We start from the raw sequence: 21,947 nt of genomic DNA, 5'->3' as shown, positions 1-21,947 counted from the left end.
CTGTACAATACCCAGAAAAATAAACATGTGTGTGTTTGTAACTACCAGACTGAAATTTTCATAAGGACACAGAACAAGAATAACTGTGGATACTATCTTTGTGTTCCTGGTACAATATCTAGCACAGTTACTGTTACATTGTAATGGACATACTGTTAGATCACAAAAATACCAGGAACATCACAAATTCAGTGGAAATTTTCCAAAACAGTGTTGCGATTGTACATTTTTTAAACCCTTGGTTGATTTTTGATGTTAATATTGAAAAATCCATGAAATTCCATTTACCCAGGCAATTAATTTTTACTGGTCTTGGGATGGTTTGTTTAAATCATCTCCTTGGGTATATTACCAAACATAGGAAATCTATGGAGCAAAGAAATTATCCACATTAATGAAAAGCTAGCCTCAAAGGCAGTCTGTTCATCTGGAACCATGTGTTATCTAGGATACAAGCAGTTCACATGTATATATGTGTGCTCTCAAACACTTTTAATGGTAGCTTTAAGGATAATAATATCAAGTGTCCAGTACTCACTTTAAAAGCTTTCACAGGATTTGAACAACTACTAGGAGATTTTCTTTCTTCTCTGGGATTGAGCATAGACTAACTACTGCAGTTAAAAGTTTACTTTTTAAACTACTTTAAAATCATTTTCCTTCCCACCTTAATGCACTAATTTACCAAGAGGTGATTTTCACTATCAGACATTTGTTGTTTAGTCACCAAGTTGTGTCTGACTTTTTGTGACCCCATTGACTTCAGCACACCAGGTTTCCCTGTTCTTCACTATCTCCTGGAATTTGCTCAAATTCATGTCCATTGAGTCAGTGATGCCATCCACCATTTTATCCTTTGTTGCCCGCTTCACCTCCTCCCCTCAATCTTTCCCAGCATCAGGGTCTTTTCCAATGAGTTGGCTTTTTGCATCAGGTGACCAAAATATTGGAGCTTCAGCTTCAGTATCAGTTCTTCCAATGAATATTCAGGGTTGATTTCCTTTATGATTGACTGGTTTGATCTCCTTGCTGTCCAAGGGACTCTTAAAAGTCCACAATTCAAAATCATCAGTTCTTCATGTTCAGCTTTCTTTATGGTTCAACTCTCACATCCATACATGAGTACTGGAAAAACCATAGCTTTGACTATACAGACCTTTGTCAGCAAAGTGACGTCTCTGCTTTTGAATTCGCTGTCTACGTTTGTCATAGCTTTTCTTCCAAAGAGCAAACATCTTTTAATTTCATGGCTGCAGGCACCATCCACAGTGATTTTGGAGCCCAAGATGATAAAATCTGACACTGTTTCCACTTTTATCCCATCTATTTGCCATGAAGTGATGGGACTGGATGCCATGATCTTCATTTTTTGAACGTTGAGTTTTAAGCCAGCTTTTTCACACTTCTCTTTCACTTTCCTCAAGAGGCTGTTCAGTTCCTCTTCACTTTTCTGCCATTAGAGTGGTATCATCTGCATATCTGAGGTTGTTGATATTTCTTCAGTCAATCTTGATTCCAGCTTGTACTTCATCCAGCCTGGCATTTTGCATGATGTACCCTGCATAGAAGTTAAATAAGCAGAGTGACAATATACAGCCTTGATGTAGTCCTTTCCCAATTTTGAACCAGTCCGTTGTTCCATGTCTGGTGCTGTTGTTTCTTGACCTGCATACAGGTTTATCAGGAGGCAGGTAATGTGGCCTAGTATTTCATCTCTTTAAGAGTTTTCCACAATTTTATGTGATCCACACAGTCAAAGGCTTTAGTGTAGTCAGTGAAGCAGATAATTTTTCTTGAATTCCCTTGCTTTTACTATTATGCAATAGATGTTGGCAATTTTTTTCTGGTTCCTCTGCCTTTTCTAAATCCAGCTTGTACATCTGGAAGTCCTTGGTTCATGTACGGTTGAAGGATAGCTTGAAGGATTTTTAATATTACCTTGCTAGTATGTGAAATGAACGCAACCGTTTGGTAGTTTGAACTTCTAGATTTACAAGCTGAATTTGGAAAAGGCAGAGGAACCAGAGATGAAATTACCAACATTTATTAGGATACATTTAGGAAAGCACTTCATCTGGATTTCAAATAACCATTGCTGAAATAGTGTTTATTTACAACATAAACCTGGGAAACATTGCCACATACATCAGAGTGTTTTGAAAGTGGATCATTCAAAGAGTGGTAAACAGAGAAAGAGGAAATTACGCCAACTTTGGTATTAGTATTATCAGACATTAATAGGCTAAACATTTCAACTGGCTAGTAACTTTGTATATAATTATATACCATGAGTTTTAAAAATAAGAACTTTTGGTTGTTCTTGGTAGGTGGTGTATTTTACAGCTCTTTTCCCCTATGTTGTCCTACTCATCCTGGTGATTCGAGGGGCAACTCTGGAAGGCGCAGCAAAAGGCATTTCATACTATATTGGAGCACAGTCAAATTTTGCAAAACTTAAGGATGCTGAGGTAAGACAATTTGGATTTCACATTATCTAAGGAGGTAAACCTTAGATAAAGTCAATACTGAAAATCTTTGATTACCTAGAGTCTTGTAATGTAATAGCTTGTAAAAGAATATGGAGTTAAATTTATTAATGTTTCTGTCCACTAGGATGCCTGATTTTAAGTGTTTAACATGACACTAATAGGTGTCTTATTGGAAGTGAGACTGTCATTTTTAGCAACAGGATTTTCAAAGTCATTTTTTTGAAACTGATCCTATTTGACCAAAAGGATTTGGGGCTTCTTAATCTGAAAAAGCATATTTCATGCATGAATACCCACAAATTGATGACCAGGGCTTCCCAGGTGGCACTAGTGGTAATGAACCTGCCCGCCAATACAGGAGACATAAGAGACGTGAGTTCAGTCCCTGGGTAGGGAAGATCCCCTGGAGAAGGGGCAACCCACTCCAGTATTCTTGCCTGAAGAATCCCATGGACAGAGGAGCCTGGTGGGCTACAGTTCATGAGGTTGCAAAGAGTGAGACACGACTGAAGTGATTTAGCATGCATGTGACTTATCAGATAAATGTGTAGTAGATTTAAAGATTACAGTTGATGGCTTAATCGTCTAATATAAACTTTGTCTTCAAAAGTTAATATTCTGAAGTTAAAACATAAATTTGAAATGAAAAATTCCATAAACAAAACTGTTATTTGTATACAAGACACATAAACATGTGCCGTGAATATGAATTGGTAACCCCTTTTAATATTAGTCTGTCTTCAGATAATGGCTATGTGTATCATATGTACATAAAATCTTTTACAATTTTAACTGCACAGGGCATTGCCAGTAAGTACACTCCATCGACTTTCCTTCTATTGATACAGGCTAATAACACTTTCACTTTTTTAGTAGTCATGTCACATTCTTAGAATACATTAAGCTTCTGGTCAGGCAAAATCCCACAATATTATATTAAAATCAAGAAACACTATAATATCATATTAGTAGTATTAGCCAAAATGGATATTAGTTTTTAGCTTGCTATGGCATTCTTTGTGGAACTCATGCTTTCAGCAGTTGCTATGTTCTAAATACTCACAATATCGATATTTAATTATTTTTTGTAGAATGTTTCTGATAACCAAGTCAAATTTATCCATTTTTAGTCATGGAAATCCATCCTTTACCTTTTTGAAAATTGAGAGGTCAGTCTCTGGCCTTTGGTTACCTTCTGTGTGTCCAAATCATTTTCACTCAGTAGTAATCACAAAAAATCACTCTAAATCATTGATCTAGGTGGCAGATTCATGTTGATATATGCCAAAACCGATACAATATTGTACAGTTAAAAAATAAAATAAAATAAATCATTGATCTAAATTGATGACTCCAAATCATTTTAGAACTATGAACTTTTATTGTTTATGTGTTGGAGATCAACGTACTTTGATGTATCCAAAGGCCACTGTTTATTTCTTCATTTTTCTCGGGCCTCACATTTTTTAACCTTGTTTGTTAATCTCTTCCCAACTAGATGACCATTTTTGACGATGGATAAGAAACAAATAAAATGGAAGTTGGGATTCATCATCTTCTCTCTGTTAGGTTATTAAACAAGATAAAATATGTTAATATACTTTGAAATGGTAAACTGTTATATAAATGAGCACACAAGTATTTTAATTATTTCTGTTAGATAATACTAAATAATTGTAGAATGCAGCATTTTTCCTAAGAAATGGACCCTCCATTTTCTTTAAACCTCATATCTTTGAGCACAGTGGAAAAGCTCCTTTGATATTCCTCTAAGTGGCTTTTAAAGCCTCAGAAACCTAGGCTTTATAGCTCCATGAGACTATCCTGAAATTTTTATGTGACTATTTTATACTGGTCTGTGTTTTGGTGTCTCTATTATCTTTAAAACATCAGAGCTAAGCCTAAAGTTCTGTATGAAACATACAGTTTAATTCTCCTACCTCCCCATCCCAACACAAACACTGCCCTCACCCCTTCTTTGGGAGTGCTGGCAATGAAAAATTTTTCTTAGATGTTTTTTTATTCCTCTCCAATTTATATTCTAAGCATGCAATCACAAGTATGTATTTTTCCTTTTCTTTATTGATATCTCTAGGGGAGTAGAGAACCACACAAATTGATAGCTAGAGGGGTCTCCAGTGATTGTTTTACTAACTCCTTCATTTTAGAGTGATAAAAGTTGAGACCCAGGAAGATTCACATTTAGTTAAATTTACATAGCCTGTTTGTGCATCTTGAATTAAGATTTCCTAATCCCTAAACTTGGAGAAGGAAATGGCAACCCACTCCAGTATTCTTGCCTGGAGAATCCCAGGGACAGAGAAGCCTGGTGGGCTGCCATCTATGGGGTCGCACAGAGTCAGACACGACTGAAGCGACTTAGCAGCAGCAGCAGCAGCAATCCCTAAACTAATAGTCTTTTATATAGCTGTGAGATGGGTAGGTATAGAGATGATAAGTATGTTTGGAACTAGGCAGCCTAGTTATATCATTCATGGTATGCATAGCATTCTTACACAACTGAGAGCTGCCACACCACCTCCAGACCCCTTCACCCCACTCACATATGCATGCATAATGTATCAAGTCAAAGCAGCTGAGAGACTAACATAAGCATGTTGTTCATCTCTTAATATGGGTTGGCCAAAAAGTTCATTTGTGTTAGCCAACCTGATATGTAAAACTCCCTAAGAAATGAGTGCATCTTATTCCTCACATGATTTTCTTATCTTGTTGTTTAGTCACTAAGTCATGTCTGACTCTGTGTGACCCCATAGACTGTAGTCCTCCAGGCTCTTCTGTCCATGGGATTTCCCAGGCAAGAATACTGGAGTGGGTTGCCATTTCCTTCTCCAGGGGATCTTCCCAACCCAGGGATGGAACCCGAGTCTCTTGCATATCCTGCACTGGCAGGCAGATTCTTTACTGCTGAGTCACCACTTAAATATAACCAATTGTTAAATGTATAAGTGAAATAACCATGATCTAGCTGTCTGTCTATGCATCTATCTACCCATCTATTTATCCATCCATTTTACTTTCTACTGGCTTCCTGCCATTATAAAAGCAATTTAGTATAATAATCATCTGCTGCTGCTACTGCTAAGTCATGTCAGTCGTATCCAACTCTGTGCGACCCCATAGACGACAGCCCACTAGGCTCCCGTCCCTGGGATTCTCCAGGCAATAATACTGGAGTGGGTTGCCATTTTCTTCTGCAGTGCGTGAAAGTGAAGTTGCTCAGTCAAGTCCGACTCTTCACGACCCCATGGACTGTAGCCTACCAGGCTCCTCTGTCCATGGGATTTCCCAGGCAAGAGTACTGGAGTGGGTTGCCATTGCCTTCTCCTAATAATCACTTAATATCAAGCTATATTCTGAAGACATAGTAAATATTTATTTACTCCTAACAACTTTATTTCTATTAAAATTGGAAATAGATTACATACCTTTCAAGGAGAAAATTATTGTTTTTAACTTCCACAAATGAAACTGAGTATCAGTTTATATTTCTTTTCCATAAAAACATAATAGCTATCATTGAATATCCCATTAATTGCTTTGCATATGTTATCTCATTTAATTCTCACATCATTCTTAGGACACATAGTTATTACTACTATTATTATCATCATCATCTCCATTTTACAGATGAAACAGGCTTGAAAATGTTAAAATAAATCAAATTCAATGAAAGTGAGAGGTATTGGATTTAGACTTCATTCTGTTTGATTCCAGAGCTAGAACTGTTAAGCCACCATGTTAACATGGCCTGCCTTCCATTAACCAATCATATTTCCAGATAGACTAAAAATACACTTTTGCCTACTTACATGCCAACCCTATTATTTGAAGTCTCCATAATTAGATTTTTCTTCAGAGTACTGTTATATCTATAGAATTTCACTATTAAGATGGATTTACCTAGGTTAGTTTCTAAGACTAATTATTGCCCTTTAGCAAAGACATAGGAGGGGTAAATTGTGAAAGGGGGAAAGATGAAGGGGTTGAATTAGATGAAGAGTGTGAGCACTGCTTAAAGAGATAAGGCCAGCTGATGGGGCTCTAATCAAAACATGGAATGAGAGAACTGGATGATTGAAAGTCAAAGTGAAGTCACTCAGTCCTGTCTGACTCTTTGTGACCCCGTGGACTGTAGCCCACCAAGCTCCTCCATCCATGGGATTCTCCAGGCAAGAATACTGGAGTGGGTTGCCATTTCCTTCTCCAGGGGATCTTCCCAACCCAGGGATTGAACCCCATATGTGGCAGAGGTGGGGATACAGATCAATGGGAAAGGGATGGACTATCCAATTGATACAATTGATATCCAAATAATATAATGGATAATATCAATTATCTTCAATTGATATTTCATTTAGAAAACAATGTATTTGGATTTCTATATTAATATGCGTTAAATTCAATTTCAGGTGAATTGAACTTAAGGATATGAGCAAAACTAAGTCTTTTAGAAGAAAATATAGGATAGTAGCTTTATGACCTTGGGCTAAGGATTCTTTCTTTCAGTCAGAGAAATCAAGGACAATACATAAAAGCAAAGATAGATACCTTCAGCTACATTAAAACAAAATCTTTGGTTCATCAAAGGACACAATGTTAAGAGGGGGGAAAAAGCCACAAATTGGGAGAAAAAATTAAGACATATAACAGATAAAGGATTAGAATCTGACTACATAAAGAATTCCTAGAGGTCAAATAAGGCAAATAACCCAACTAAAACACTGGCAAAATATGTGAACAGGTATTTCACAGGAAAAAAAAAAACTATAGAATATAAACAAATAAAAACATGCTAAGCCTTATAAATTATTTAAGGTTATCAACACTCATTTCACAGCCATTAGTTTGGACAGCATTCAAAATTTTGACTGATGTTAGCAAGGATGTGGGGGAGTGAGAACTCTCATACCATCTGGTGGGAGTGCAAACTGATACAACCACTTCAGAGAATAATTTGGCAATATTTAGTTGAATTGAAATTTCATATGGTTCAAATTGATAATGGATAAATCTCATATACTACTGAATGGAAAATGCAGGTTGTATTAGTTAACATGCATTAAGATAACTTTTATATAAACTTAAAAACATGCAAGGCTAAATGCCATATTGTTTAGGATAGTAAAAATGTGAAGAAAACCAGAGAAATGATAAACACAGTAGTCAGGATAGCAGTTACCACTGAAGTTGGAAGTGTGATATAATCAGGAAGGAGCACAGGTAGGATTTAATAGCCTAGCAACATTTTATTTCTTAAGCTCAGTAGTGGGTATTTAGGTGTTTGTTTTGTTTTTATAAGTTATTCACTTGTATATATGAAATATTTTATACAAATGAAAAATTAAGTGTTTTAAAATATTATTTTCTTTTATAGGTTTGGAAAGATGCTGCCACACAGATATTTTATTCTCTGTCAGTTGCCTGGGGTGGTCTGGTTGCCTTATCATCTTACAATAAGTTCAATAACAACTGCTACTCAGATGCCATTGTAGTTTGTGTGACAAATTGCCTTACTAGTGTGTTCGCTGGATTTGCTATTTTTTCTATATTGGGACACATGGCTCATATATCTGGAAAGGAAGTCACACAAGTTGTAAAATCAGGTATGTAATGCTATATATAGCTTGTATATAGCTCATTTAAGAAACACTGATATACTTTATAGCAATTAAAGCACTCAAGATTTAGGGTATTTTTTCTTTCTCATTTCATCTTAAATAACTTGGTTGTTTTAATCATATAATAATTCTTAGATGATCTGAGAAACAAGACTATATTACAGAACAATTGTTTAAAGTTTTTTCCAAATTTTGTTTAGTGCTTAATATGAACTACTGTTAATATGAACTACTTACAGCACAATTGCAAGTATTAGGCATCACGCTATGCACTTTACATTATCTTCATCTGCGTGTATGTATATAAATATACATACAGATATACATACATGTGTGTATTAATATATATATGAATATGTGAGAGAAACTATATATGAAAATTAATCCATGTACAATTACACTATTATATCTGAATTTTTAAAATGCACAAATGTCATATAGATTGAAACCCAACTGACTTTGCGTATACAGCTGTGTCCAGCTTTAAAGGAATCTGATTAATGAACGTCTTAACTTTAAAGACATTAACTAGAGATGCTTAATTATCCGGCTTGGTGGCTCAGACGGTAAAGAATCCTCCTGCAATGCAAGAGAGCTAGGTTCGATCCCTGGGTGGGGAAGATCCTCTCGAGAAGGGACTGGCTACCCACTCCAGTATTCTTGCCCAGAGAATTCCGTGGATAGAGGAGCCTGGCAGGCTACAGTCCATGGGGTCGCAAAGACACAACTGAGCAACTAACACTTTCACTTTTGAAGACTCTTAGGAACAGAAGTCTAGGGTTCTTTTAAGTCAGTTTTTCTTACTAAATTTCTACCTATTGTTGGTATCATTTGGTGGAGAGACTGATGAATGAGAATAGAATGTTGGGACTAGAAAGGACTTTGGAGATCATGTAGTGTTCAGCTCCTCATTTACAGAGGACGGGACTGAGCATAGAAATGTTATGTCTTGCAGAAGATCAAAAATTAGGAAGTGATAGAGCGTAGGCTAGAAGCAAATTCTCCTGACGCCTAGGTCGGTGCCCTGAGAGGTTGGAGACACTTAAAATACTTAAACTAAGTATCACATAATATGATTTAAAAAATGTTAACAAGTGTCTCGAAAGGCAACATACATCAAATAGAAAATAAGACTCAATTTATAGTTTTATTACATACAATCTTGCAGGTGTCCATATAATAATTTAAATAGCACTAAAATTATACCTGTTATCTTGTAATAACCTATAATGCAGTATAATGTGCAAAAATACAGAATCACTATGTTGTATACCAAAACTAACAGAATATTGTTGTAAATCAATTATACTTCAATAAAAAATAAGTTGGCACCACACAGCTGTGAAATGTACAGTGAAAAAAATAAATGACACTACATATTGTGATATTGGGTAAACATTGGAAAGAGAGTTGACTGGAGTTTAAGACAGTTGTTCTTCATTAACTAAAAAAAAATAAAATCAGCCCAATATCAGTGATGTAGTTAAGATTTCTTATGTGAGAAATGTACCATTTACAAAATTTATCTCACTAGCTTAATTTACAACACGTTTACATTATCATATTATAGAACAACCTACATAAACACTTTTAAAAAGTGATAGTGAAACAGTTGCTAAAGACTGTATATTATCCATTGGATTGCCAAATTGAGATTTTTCTAGTATCTTACTTTGAAAAATGTTCAAATATGTGAATTTCTTTAATTTTCTTTAACTTAAATTAAAATTCCATTAATTTTTCCTAGGTTTTGATTTGGCATTCATTGCCTATCCAGAAGCTTTAGCTCAACTCCCAGGTGGGCCATTTTGGTCCGTATTATTTTTTTTCATGCTCTTGACTTTGGGTCTTGACTCTCAGTTCGCTTCCATTGGTAAGTAATACTCCCAATGTTAACATATCCCTCTCATATTTTACTCTATTTCAAAACATCATTTTCTTACCCTTGTTGCCCCTGTCTAGCTTTTACTCTAAGAATGATCTTTCTGAAAATTCTTTTTAACTTAAATTTTAAATATGGAAAAATACAATGTACTCATGTATCAGATACTTGAAAGGAACAGACATTAATATTTTATGTTTGCTTCAGACATTTTTTAATAAAAATAAACTGTTACAGATAAATTTGAAGTCCTTTATGTTTCTTTGCCTAATACAATTCACATTTCTTCCTTCCTAGAAAGCAACTGTCACCATGGATTATATATGTTATTTGTGTACATTGTATATATATATATATCCATAAATAAGATAAAATTTTTAAATTTTCACATAAATGTGAAGTTTCATAGCATACATACCATTCTGACAGTTGCTTTCTATATGTATTATGAATCCATGTTGATACACAGACATGTGTTAGTTGCTCAATCATGTCCAACTCTTTGCTACTCTCTGTGCATGGACTTAGCGTGCCAGGCTCCTCTGTCCATAGAATTCTCCAGGCAAGAATACTGGAGTGGGTAGCCATTCACTTCTCCAGGGGCTCTTCCCGACCCAGGGATTGAACCCGAATCTCCAGCATTGCAGGAAGATTCTTTACCATCTGAGTCACCAAGTTAATTCACAATCTGCTACCATAATTATGGGCATTTGGATTATTTCCAATTTTTTTAATTAATTTAATTGGAGGCTAATTACAATATTGTAGTGGTTACACGCACTGCTGCAGTAATGACTCTTATATATGGTTCTCTTTACACACAGGAATTTTCCCTAGGGTTCAGTTCAATTCAGTCGCTCAGTCCTATCTGACTCTTTGAGACCCCATGAACCGCAGCACGCCAGGCCTCCCTTTCCATCACCAACTCCCAGAGTCCATGTCCATTGAGTCAGTGATGCCATCCAACCATCTCACCTTCTGTCGTCCTCTTCTCCTCCTGCCCTAGGGTACACAACTAAAAATTCAGAAACCATTTTTGTCATATCACACTGTTACATAAAACATTTTAATAATTTATAGGATAAAGCCCAGCCTCCTCCAGTTGACTTTCAAAGCCCTCCAAAAATTTCAAACATGTTTCTTAATCCTTTACTCATATATCCTTCTACTTTTAGCCAGTACCCTGTTTCATGAACATATTTACTTCTTAAACCTAGAAGGCCTTTCTGTAGCCGTGTGAATTCACCTTATTTCAAAGTTCTACTAAAATTCTTCCTTCCCTATAACCCTCTTTCAAACTTCTTCAGCCCTTTGGAAACTATTACCTTATAATTGCTACCAATGAAAAACCTTATAAAACAGACTAAAAACAACAAATAGAGCTGTATTTGATTTTTTTTAATCAGAACTGATGAGTGGTGACTGCCAAGAGAAAGGACCCTATGGATTTTTAAAAGCAAGAAGTTGGGCCCAGAGTATATTCTCAACATATATTTGTAAATTTGATTAATAGAAGTTGATTTCTATGATTAAAATTATTGGCAAATGAGTTGACATGTCATTTTTTTTTCCTTCTGAAGAAACGATTACCACGACAATTCAAGATTTATTTCCCAAAGTGATGAAGAAAATGAGGGCTCCCATAACTTTGGGTTGCTGCTTGGTTTTGTTTTTCCTTGGCCTCATCTGTGTGACTCAGGTATACTACAGTATTTTTCCATAGACAAAATATTAGTTGGAACGTACTTTATAATCTAAATGAGGAAGCCATGGTTTAAGAGCATGTTTAGTATAGACTTCAAGATTTTCTGAGTTTTAACCCAGATTCTTTCGCCATCATAACACAATTTCAATAGCATGTATAATTTGGTGGGGGGAGCCCAATAGTGGACAATTTCCCCAATTACAATAAAGTTACAGACTTTGTAGGCTCTAACTTTTGTAGGCTGTAATATAGTCTATATTTCTTGGCAACTACGAAAGAGCACACTACCTTTCATTTTTATAATCAACTATTCTAAATGCTTATTTTTTTTAATAGGGACTCATAATAGAATAAAAGGTACAGCCTGTTTGAGATATGTAAAGGCCCATTTGTGTTTACATTTGAAACATTCCCTTTTACATTTTGGCAGAGGTGAAACCAAGGAGCATATATTAAAATCAAATTAGTAGATTCAATCTGAGTACCTCATCAATCATAAAAGTAACTAAAACTATATTTAAAAGTAGCTGACGTTTTTTTTTTTGGTAGGCTGGAATATACTGGGTTAATCTGATTGACCACTTCTGCGCTGGATGGGGCATTCTGATTGCAGCTATACTGGAAATAATAGGAGTCGTCTGGATTTATGGTAAATAGTGACTACAGAATGATCTACACATTTGATTAAAATGACTTAGTTTTATTCCTTTTCATTATGTTTACTATAATAATTAAGTATAATATACTGGGCAAAAATTTATTATGAATAAAATGTAGTTAAAGGTATTATATGCTTCATTGCTATAGTATAGGAAAATGTTTAGACATAGAAAGACAACTTAGAGCCAGAATGATTAATGAATGAAAGTATGAGTAAGGGCTGAATGCACTCTTTATTGCTGTTTTTAGGAGGGAACAGGTTTATTGACGATATAGAAATGATGATTGGAGCAAAAAGGTGGATATTCTGGCTATGGTGGAGAACTTGCTGGTTTGTCATTACGCCTATCCTTTTAATAGTAAGTATTAACATGCCATGAATCTGGTATCAATAATATATATATTTAAACACTTGTAAGGTAAACTTGAATTATTTACATTAAATACAATAAAGAAAATTAATATCATTTTACAATCAATGATTTTCAACTTTTCATGACTGGTGCCTACAAGTTGCTAAAATTACAGTACCCTTCTTTGTTGCATTATTTATGAGGCCATAGGCTTAAACATTTACTATTTGAGACTTAAAGGTATCCTAAAAAGTACCTAGGACAAGATACTTAAAAATTATCAATACAATAAATTTTTAAAAACCAGTCATTTGCTCATTCCGTAAAAAATATGCTGAGCCACCTACAATGTTCTTAACCTCTCTGTTTAAGACCCAGTCTCTGCCTTCAAGGAATTCAATCTAAATATACTAACTGCTAAGGAACAACACTCAGTTATTAATGCATATTTTTATGGGAAGTAGTATCTGAAATTACAAAAACTCACGTGCGTCAATAGAGGCAATAGTTTATGTTAAAAATTAGTGTGATTTAGGAGCTGAAGGGAGAAGGACATGGCAACCCACTCCAGGATTCTTGCCTAGAGAATCCCGGGGACAGAGGAGCCTGGAGGGCTGCTGTCCATGGGGTCGCACAGAGTCAGACATGACGGAAGCGACTTAGCACACATGCATGCATTGGAGAAGGAAATGGCAACCCACTCCAGTATTCTTGACTGGAGAATCCCAGGGACAGAGAAGCCTGGTGGGCTGCCCTCTATGGGGTCTCTCAGAGTTGGAAACAACTGAAGCGACTTAGCAGCAGCAGCAGCAGCAGGAGCTGAAGGAACGCAAAAAATAAATTTAAATAACAGTTCAGGACAGTAAAAGGCTGAATGCCAAGTAAACACTTCATGGGACAGAAAATTACTATGGGCTAGAGATAATGGTGGGGGTGGGGCAGGGGGAAACTTTATTGAGGATGAGTTTTGGTTCTCATTGCCTCCATGCTTCAATGATTTCCCTAGAAAAGGGTATTATGTTAATTTGATCTACACTTTATTTTAGAGGGTGTTTTTAATATTTGGCTTTGACAGTGCTACTAAATATTGTTTTCCTCATTTGACAAGTTTCCATAATAAAATAAGCCCTTTCTCAACTTAGAAAATCTAACTAGACATTTTAGCCAGCTAATTTCATTGATTTCTAGGTTTGACAACTGGATTTACTTTAAAATGCAAAGGTATTATATATTAAATGATATACATTACCATCTATTTTGTATAAAGTCATACATATTAGACTCCTATCCCTCATCCACTCTTATAATTACATGAAATTATGGTAATTGTGAAATAAACTTAGTATAATGAAATTAAAGGAATTTTTTTTCATTTTGTTTGCTTTACAGATTTCTATATAATTAGTTTTAATGCTGCAACAGTCTAGTAGGGTTTTTTTTTAAACACTTTTTAAAAAACTTGGCCTTAAAATGTTTTAATCTTTAAGGTTCACTGTGTTACCCAAACATCTTTTTTTTTTTTTCCAATAAGAAAGTGCTTTGGTAACTATGTACCCATGTGTGAATTGCCTGTATGTTTTGGGTGTGGAGTAAGGGGTACTCTGTGTAGTGGGAAATAAATAGAAACTACTGCTAAGCAAGGCACAAGGCATGTTCACTAAAATGTATCTTACATTCTCATTGAACTAACTGATATGCTGGCTAGCTTACAGGACAGAATGCATGCATGCTAAGTCACTTCAGTCATGTCCGACTCTTTGCGACCCCATGGACTATAGGCCACCAGGCTCCTCTGTCCATGGAATTCTCCAAACAAGAACACTGGAGTGGGTTGCCATATTTCCTCCTCCAGACAGCACAGAATAAAATCATGCTATTATAAGTGAAAGTTCAATAATATAAATTTCAGATACTATTTTACTTTCAACAGATATACTTTATGGTAAAGTATTTTACTGAAATACGTGTTGTACAAGTATCTGTATCAATGCTAATTTTTGTAAGACAAATACAAGTTATTTAGATTGTTCATTTAGAATTTGATTTTCTGGCTAGTTACCTGATTATCTTAGTCACCTTGAATGTATTTTCATCTTAATTGTTTTTGATAAGTTATTTCTAAGGAATGGAATACAACTGCTAATAATTTGTACAACTAAAACCATTAATGCAATAAAGTCTAATTTTTACCATTTTCTTTTCATATTTTACTTTCACAGTCAATCTTGATCTGGTCAGTGATACAGTTTCGTAGACCTAAGTATGGTCAAATTCCATACCCTAACTGGGGAGTTGCTCTAGGCTGGTGTATGATTACTTTCTGCATTATCTGGATTCCAGTCATGGCTATCATAAACATAATTCAAGCTAAAGGAAACATCTTTCAAGTAAGCATGTTAATATTATTTATACTTTATAATATAAAGTATTATCAAAATGAAGGTTAATATGAGATTTTGAACATGAGATCAAATTAATCACTCTTCCCCTCAGGTAACTTTTACACCTGATACAATTTATCTGTTACTATGTGTATAACATTGTATTATACTAGATGTATATTTTTGTGTCTCCATGTACTAGACTATAAGCTTCTTTAAGAAGGGGTCTTGTCTTGATTGCTGTCATATCCTCAGGCCCTATTAAAATGCTTAGCACATAAAAGTTATGGTATCTTGATGCTAGGGGTAAAGAACCCACCTGCCAACGCAGGAGACATGAAATGCGGGTTTTATCCCTGGGTCGGGAAGATCCCCTGGAGAAGGAAGTGGCAACCCACTCCAGTATTCTTGCCTGGAGAATCCTATGGATAGAAGAGCCTGGCAGGTTACAGTACACAGGGTTGCAAAAGAGTTGGACATGATTGAGAGACTGAATTGAACTGAGATGACACAAAGCAACTGACCTTTTTCCTTTATAATTTTCACTTTTAAAACTTCATCTGGTTATAATACATACTATAATAGCATGTTAAAACTGGAGTAAGTCTGGTATATTACCTTGAACCAAATCTAGACCCTGAGTTATCCCTCTTTCATGGAGGCCTAAGGGAATGGAGTTGATTATATCTCAGTAGGACAATGTCTAGGTAGGCTCAGAAGTCAGACTGGATTCAAGATTTAGGTCAGTGTTTAGTGGATCTAGATGAATGGCTTTTCCCTTTGATTCTTGAAACTTTCCAGTCATACACTGGTTTAGATCCTAACTTAACCCTTACTCTAAAGCCAGGATAGAAATTCAATGAAAGTACGTGAAGTGATACTGTTGCCTGAATGGGTTCACACACTTCCATTTTAGCTCATTTACATACTCAGTTATTTTGGCTTTGTAGTTAACACAGTTCTATTAACAATCGGTTAAATTTGAGTATCATTTTTTTCTGTAGACAATTAAGAATTTAGATGATCACGTTTTTACTTTTCTATGTTCTTATTTCATTTTGGTTAGCAAGAAGACATAACACTCTATAATGAATTTTTTTTTTTTTTTTTTGCTTCTCAGCGCATTGCAACCTGCTGCAGACCAGCTGCTAACTGGGGGCCATACTTGGAAAAACATCGTGGGGAAAGATATGAAAACATGTCAGATTCTAAAAAAGAGACTAACCATGAAATATCTAATATTAGTGACAGCAGAAAACCAGAATGAGATCTATGAGCTTTATAATTTCAACAGGAATGTAATACAAAAATGTGAAACTACTAATGTTTAGCAATGTGATTTATCTATCTGTTCACACATACATAGCTGCCTCTATTTCACAATAAAAATTTTGTATCACTACAATATTTTTCTAATATACTGAAGGCTTTATTTTGAGCTGATTATTTAGAAAATAGTTATATTTTCTATTATAAAAGTTTTTAAATACTATTTGCTTATATTTCTTAGCATACAATGTTTCTTTCCCATAAATCTGGGGAAAATAAATATATTTAAAAGAAAGTGGTAAAATTGAAAATTAGGAATGCCATACATGTATGTATATAAGGAAAAAATGAACTATGTATATGAAGACTATTGCTTAATATCTTTGATTCATGTCTAAAAACTTCATGCCTTCATAGTTCACTTTTTTAAGGTGAACTTAGTAGTTATATTCTTTATTTACAAATAGTGAAATAAGACAGAAAACTATGGCCAGTAAGTGATAAATCTAGAATATGGAATCCAGAAGCTTTGATTATTTCTTTCCCCATAAAATGTGTTCTGTAGGTTATGGTTGGAATAAATACATGACCCATCTAATTTCTACTGTGTTTCACAAAATTTAAAGTAGTTCATTATACACCCTGAAGTCTAATTTCAAATAGAACATAGAACAAAATACTAATGAGGAAATGGCTTCAATCAAATCTAAGATCTTATGATTGTAATATATAGTTAATAGATAAGTAGAATGATTTTGTTTTACTTGAATAAGTTACTATTTACAGGTGATAACTTATTTACATACTTATGGGAGATAAACTTGTGAAACTTGTCAAGAATGAGGGCACCCAAGTTAGAAAGTCCTATGTGCCAATTTCTTTACAAAAGATAATGAAAACATCATATCATTAATAGATTTATACACTGATTATATATCATTTACAACTGGTTTAACATCACAATCTAGGATTACCAAACTATGTAAGAAACTTTTCAGTTATTCTTAAGGTTCTTAACATGGGCTTCAGAGACTGTATGAGGCTGAAATTACATGTAGTATTTTTCTATATGTATGTGTATATGCATTTTTTCTACTGCAAGAGTCCATATTTTTCATCAGAATATCAAAAGAAATCTGTGACTCTTAAAATATGTTTAAGAACCACATATACTACTGCTTTTTGTTCTTGTCAAATGATGAATAAAAGAATAAATTTAAGCATTATAAATTCTACACATTTTAAATTCCTTTTCCTTTTGATTGAAGATTAAATGAGTAAGGGATTAAGGTTTTCCTTTAATTTATACTGGTAACTTATTTTGGGGGCAGGGGGCATGAAGTTAGGTAGATAGGTAGGCCTGTAATTAAAGAATCTCAGTGAATTATGTATATATATATATGATGAACTTGTGTTAGATATTTTGAGGATTTTCTTTGAGGCTTCCCTGGTAGTTCAGATGGTAAAGCATCTGCCTGCAATGCAGGAGAACTGGGTTCAATCCCTGGGTCAAGAAGATCCCCTGGAGAAGGGAATGGCTACACACTCCAGTATTCTTGCCTGGAGAATTCCATGGACAGAGGAGCCTGGCGGGCTATGGTCCATTGGGTTGCAAAGAGTCAGACACGACTAAGCAACTAACACACATAAGATGAACTTATGTTAGATATTCTGAGGGTTTTATTTGAGGGTAGGTCAAATGCTGTTAGTGAATGTCAACAGATTACTAGATTTTATAAAATATTTAAAATAGATTGCTAAATACAGCATATAAATACTTTAATGTTAAACCATATTATATTATATACATTCTACCATTATATTTTGGTGCTATTTGAGGTGTGGGTTTTTCCCAAATAAAAAAAATGCATATAATCTTCTACAGGTGACTTGCAATTCAGGGAAGATTTAGGCACACTTCTAATGAAATATCTAATTAGTAGCAGAGGTGGTGCTGGAAAAGTAGTCTACTTCAATAGCTGACTATGAAGAGTAGTTAAGAGTTTCTGTGACTATCTTTACAAGTATGTAAAGCACAGATCTTAACAGAGTCCCTGGCACATTTTAGGGTGCTCAATGATAGCTCTTAGTATTATTACACAGATTCAATAGTGTTAGACTATTCTGCATAATGGAAAAAAGTTCCATCAAATCTCATTTACTTTAATGCAAACTTGGAGACATTTACAGTATTGTATTGTAAACCACTAGAAAAAAAAAAAAAAACTTTCACAATTCAAATTAAAATCACTATATCTCAACTATATTCTTTTTACTGTAACTAATAAAAAGAAAATAACTCAAACTGTTTCTGTCTCTATTGTGCTTTCATTTCTTCTCCAGTAAAATATGTTAGCAACATAATCAACTCTCTAAATGTAAGCAAACTGACAGTGTCTGGATTCTGTATCTGACTTGGCACCCCTCCCCTTTTAAATAATAATTCATTTGGTATAAACACATATAATCAAATGAATCCACTCAAAGTCCCTTTAATGATTGCCTCAATTGTTATTACACTTCTGTAGGCTTGTCAGTGGATTTCCGGTTAACTAATGCACCATTTAAACCCTTAGTAACTAGGAATTGTTCCAGTTCAGCCAGCTTGTAGTCCACGATCCTGAGGTTTACCAATATTCGCCTCTGCATGGCTATTGAGTGTGGGAAATTAATTAAGATATCCCGAGAGAGACTGTTGACCAAAAGACTCTTATCAGTATTGCTCTTAGTTGACTGAGTAGAAGAGGATGATCTTACTAGTGCAAGAGAAGTTGAATTTGATGACATTTCACCAGTGTTTCTCTGTAAGGGAAGGAAATTAAACATATGTAGTTTATTGACTTTAGCAATGTCCAAATACCACCAAATAATAACATTCTTAGTCTTGGTTTACCAAAATGAACTGATTGACCTCCCCCAAGATTAAAAATCTGTTGATTCATTTTGATATTTGGCAAAGCTAATACAATTATGTAAAGTTTAAAAATAAAATAAAATTTAAAAAAAAGACAAAAAAAAATCTGTTGAATGAATACTTATTTGGAAATATGTCTTTCCCAAAGAGTGAGAGAAAAAAAAAAAATGAAAAGTAGCCTTCTGATACCAAAATGCCATAGCCTTGGCTTACATTTCTTGGGCATTCCAGTAGGTCTTATACTTGGACCCTGTTTCATTCTTATCTAAAAGCACTTCACTTGGAACTTTAAACATCACCAGGAAACCCACATTTTGACCTTAGTTATCTGTGATGCCCCCTCCCCCACCAAAAGCTGTCATAAAGATGACTGAAAATGAAAATACAAGGGAGGAAGAGGCAAACAGAATTACATGGGGGTAGTAAAAGCCAGAGAGGAAGAGAGTAGTTACACTTTCTTAAAATGGGAGGGGGCAGATGGACACTTTCTGCTGTACTTTTCAAGTGGATGAAAAACTGACCCCATCACCTAGTGACTTGGGGCTTTTCACAACACAGTACAGCTGTGGAACTACTGGTCAACATGGGAGAAGTGTGAGGTAGAGTCAACATCTGAGCCCTTTCAAAGGAGAAAGGAATGGGGTGACCCCCGCCTTACTCTTTCTTTACTATCTACTCTCTTAAACACACCTCCCTCCCCAAGCCATGTATTTGTCGAGCTTCATCTAATTCCAACTGCTCTTACACACTTTACCTGAAACCAGGTTTTCCAGAAGACAAACATGAAGGCAAACAGAATGCTGCTCACTAGTAGGAACAGGAAGCTCATGGTGCCTCTTCAAATCTCTTCCCTCTTCTCGGGCACTGAGGCACACAGCTGGCAGTTGGGAAGCAGGGGGCCACTAGCCGCCCGGGAAGCCACGGGCCAGGACGCTCAGCGTCCCTCACTGCCTGGTGCAAGTGGGATACCAGGCAGCGTCCAGCCTTATATACCGGAGAGCGTGTGACCTCACAATTGAGCACGCACAGGGGGCGGTACGTCACAATCTGATGACGTAACACCAGCTTGAGGGGAAACCAGGCAGCACATACCGCACACCTGATTACAGTTAGGATAGTTAGAGATGGTGGGAGAGTTTGGGATTTTGGGGAAGCTGAACCACAGTAGAAGTAAAACACCAAATTGACTGGTTAAATGCTAGATTTTAGAAGTGCTCCCCCCCCCTTTTTCTGTTAAGAATTTTTCTTTGCTGCAACCACTTCATTATTCATTTCAAAAACAAGTTCAAAAGCAAGGTAGAAATACACTGTAAAAGTAGTACCTACATATTGTGAGTCGTGGCCAAATACGTCCTTACCACCTCTGCTGCTATTTTAGGATTCACTCTAACTATATTCACATCAGGATAATGTACGTTTGTGCCACTGTACAGTTTAAAAAGTAATTCCAGGGCCATTTCTCCATATAGTTCTCACAATAATTTTGTGCTATCGGTATCTTTAATGGTGTGTCTACTTCAGGAAATGCAGAAACAGATTCAGGTGTTAAGTAAACTCATTTGAAACTAGTAGCAAAAGCACAGCTTGAATCCACGGAGTTTGAGTTCTGAGATAAACTCCCATTCCCTCATCCTCATCCCCATCCTCAGGACTTCTACCTACACTTGTGAGCCACAAATATTTACTATTCTTCACCCAAGGAATGGAACAGTATATTTGGATAAGTTAATGAGAAGGGACAGATACAGAAATCATTGTACAAGTTAGAAGTGTTCAAGAAATTCAGGTAAATGTACAAGATGACACTGAACTAAAAGTCAGTACTAAAGCAATAGCCAGTATAATCTCAAGATAAGTGTCAAACTGTAACCCACTAACTCTGCTTGGGAAATAACTCACATCTTCATAAAGATAGGAAGGAGAGGAATTACATTTATGCATTTTTATATCAAACTTTTTTCCCAGTTATGAGTTCAACTTTAAAGATTTATTTAACATGTATTTATTAAACACCCATGCAAAGGGCCAGAGAAGGCAATGGCACCCCACTCCAGTACTCTTGCCTGGAAAATCCCATGGATGGAGGAGCCTGGTAGGCTGCAGTCCATGGGGGTCCCTAAGAGTCGGGCATGACTGAGCGACTTCACTTTCACTTTTCACTTTCATGCATTGGAGAAGGAAATGGCAACCCACTCCAGTGTTCTTGCCTGGAGAATCCCAGGGACGGGGGAGCCTGTTGGGCTGCCGTCTATGGGGTCGCACAGAGTCGGACACTACTGAAGTGACTTAGCAGCAGCCGTAGAGCATGTAAAGGGCAGGCACTGTGTTGTATTCTGGGAATACGATTATGAGCAAAACTAAAGTCTCTGCTCACCCAGAATGTGCACTCTAGTGTGAGAAATAGTAATCAAATACAGAAATAATGTAAAAGTATTAATGAAATAACTGATAACAGGAGGTACATCATGGCACAGGAGCATATAATAGGATGTGAGATGTAAAGGAGAGTGAAGGTCCTGGCTTTATGGCTTACTCAATCAGATGCATGGCAAATAACCAAGTATGGGGATGCTGATCATGAATTTGGTATTGGGCATGCTGAGTGTGACATGACTTTTGTCAGGTTGGTTTATTTCTCTTCCCTTTGTTCTT

General features: G+C 35.7%; 2 protein-coding genes across 9 annotated transcripts in view; one reads left to right on the top strand and one right to left on the bottom strand.

The window, feature by feature from the left end:
• Nucleotides 1-18,686, top strand: part of SLC6A14 (solute carrier family 6 member 14) — a 446,075-nt gene extending 427,389 nt beyond the window's left edge. For all 8 annotated transcript variants that reach the window (XM_086387224.1, XM_086387223.1, XM_086387225.1 and 5 more), the window contains 8 exons: nucleotides 2,328-2,468; nucleotides 7,888-8,116; nucleotides 9,879-10,004; nucleotides 11,594-11,712; nucleotides 12,268-12,367; nucleotides 12,628-12,737; nucleotides 14,951-15,118; nucleotides 16,233-18,686. In XM_086387224.1, the coding sequence (XP_086243350.1) occupies nucleotides 2,328-2,468; nucleotides 7,888-8,116; nucleotides 9,879-10,004; nucleotides 11,594-11,712; nucleotides 12,268-12,367; nucleotides 12,628-12,737; nucleotides 14,951-15,118; nucleotides 16,233-16,379 (1,140 nt within the window). In that variant the 3' untranslated portion in view covers nucleotides 16,380-18,686. The remainder of the gene's footprint in view (nucleotides 1-2,327; nucleotides 2,469-7,887; nucleotides 8,117-9,878; nucleotides 10,005-11,593; nucleotides 11,713-12,267; nucleotides 12,368-12,627; nucleotides 12,738-14,950; nucleotides 15,119-16,232) is intronic.
• Nucleotides 18,687-18,857: 171 nt separating this feature from the next.
• CT83 (cancer/testis antigen 83) lies at nucleotides 18,858-20,257 on the bottom strand. Its single transcript, XM_086387233.1, has 2 exons — nucleotides 20,050-20,257; nucleotides 18,858-19,183 (listed from the first exon to the last, which is right to left on the bottom strand). The coding sequence occupies exons 1-2, from the start codon at nucleotides 20,122-20,124 to the stop codon at nucleotides 18,896-18,898; spliced, it is 363 nt and encodes a 120-aa protein (XP_086243359.1). The 5' UTR covers nucleotides 20,125-20,257; the 3' UTR covers nucleotides 18,858-18,895.
• Between the last annotated feature and the right edge of the window lie 1,690 nt (nucleotides 20,258-21,947).

This window comes from Bos grunniens, chromosome X, assembly GCF_055505025.1.
Source record: "Bos grunniens cultivar Pamir isolate PY7600 chromosome X, Bosgru_T2T1.0, whole genome shotgun sequence".
NCBI classification, from domain to species: Eukaryota; Metazoa; Chordata; class Mammalia; order Artiodactyla; family Bovidae; genus Bos; species Bos grunniens.
This window is presented reverse-complemented; position numbering and strand designations above follow the sequence as displayed.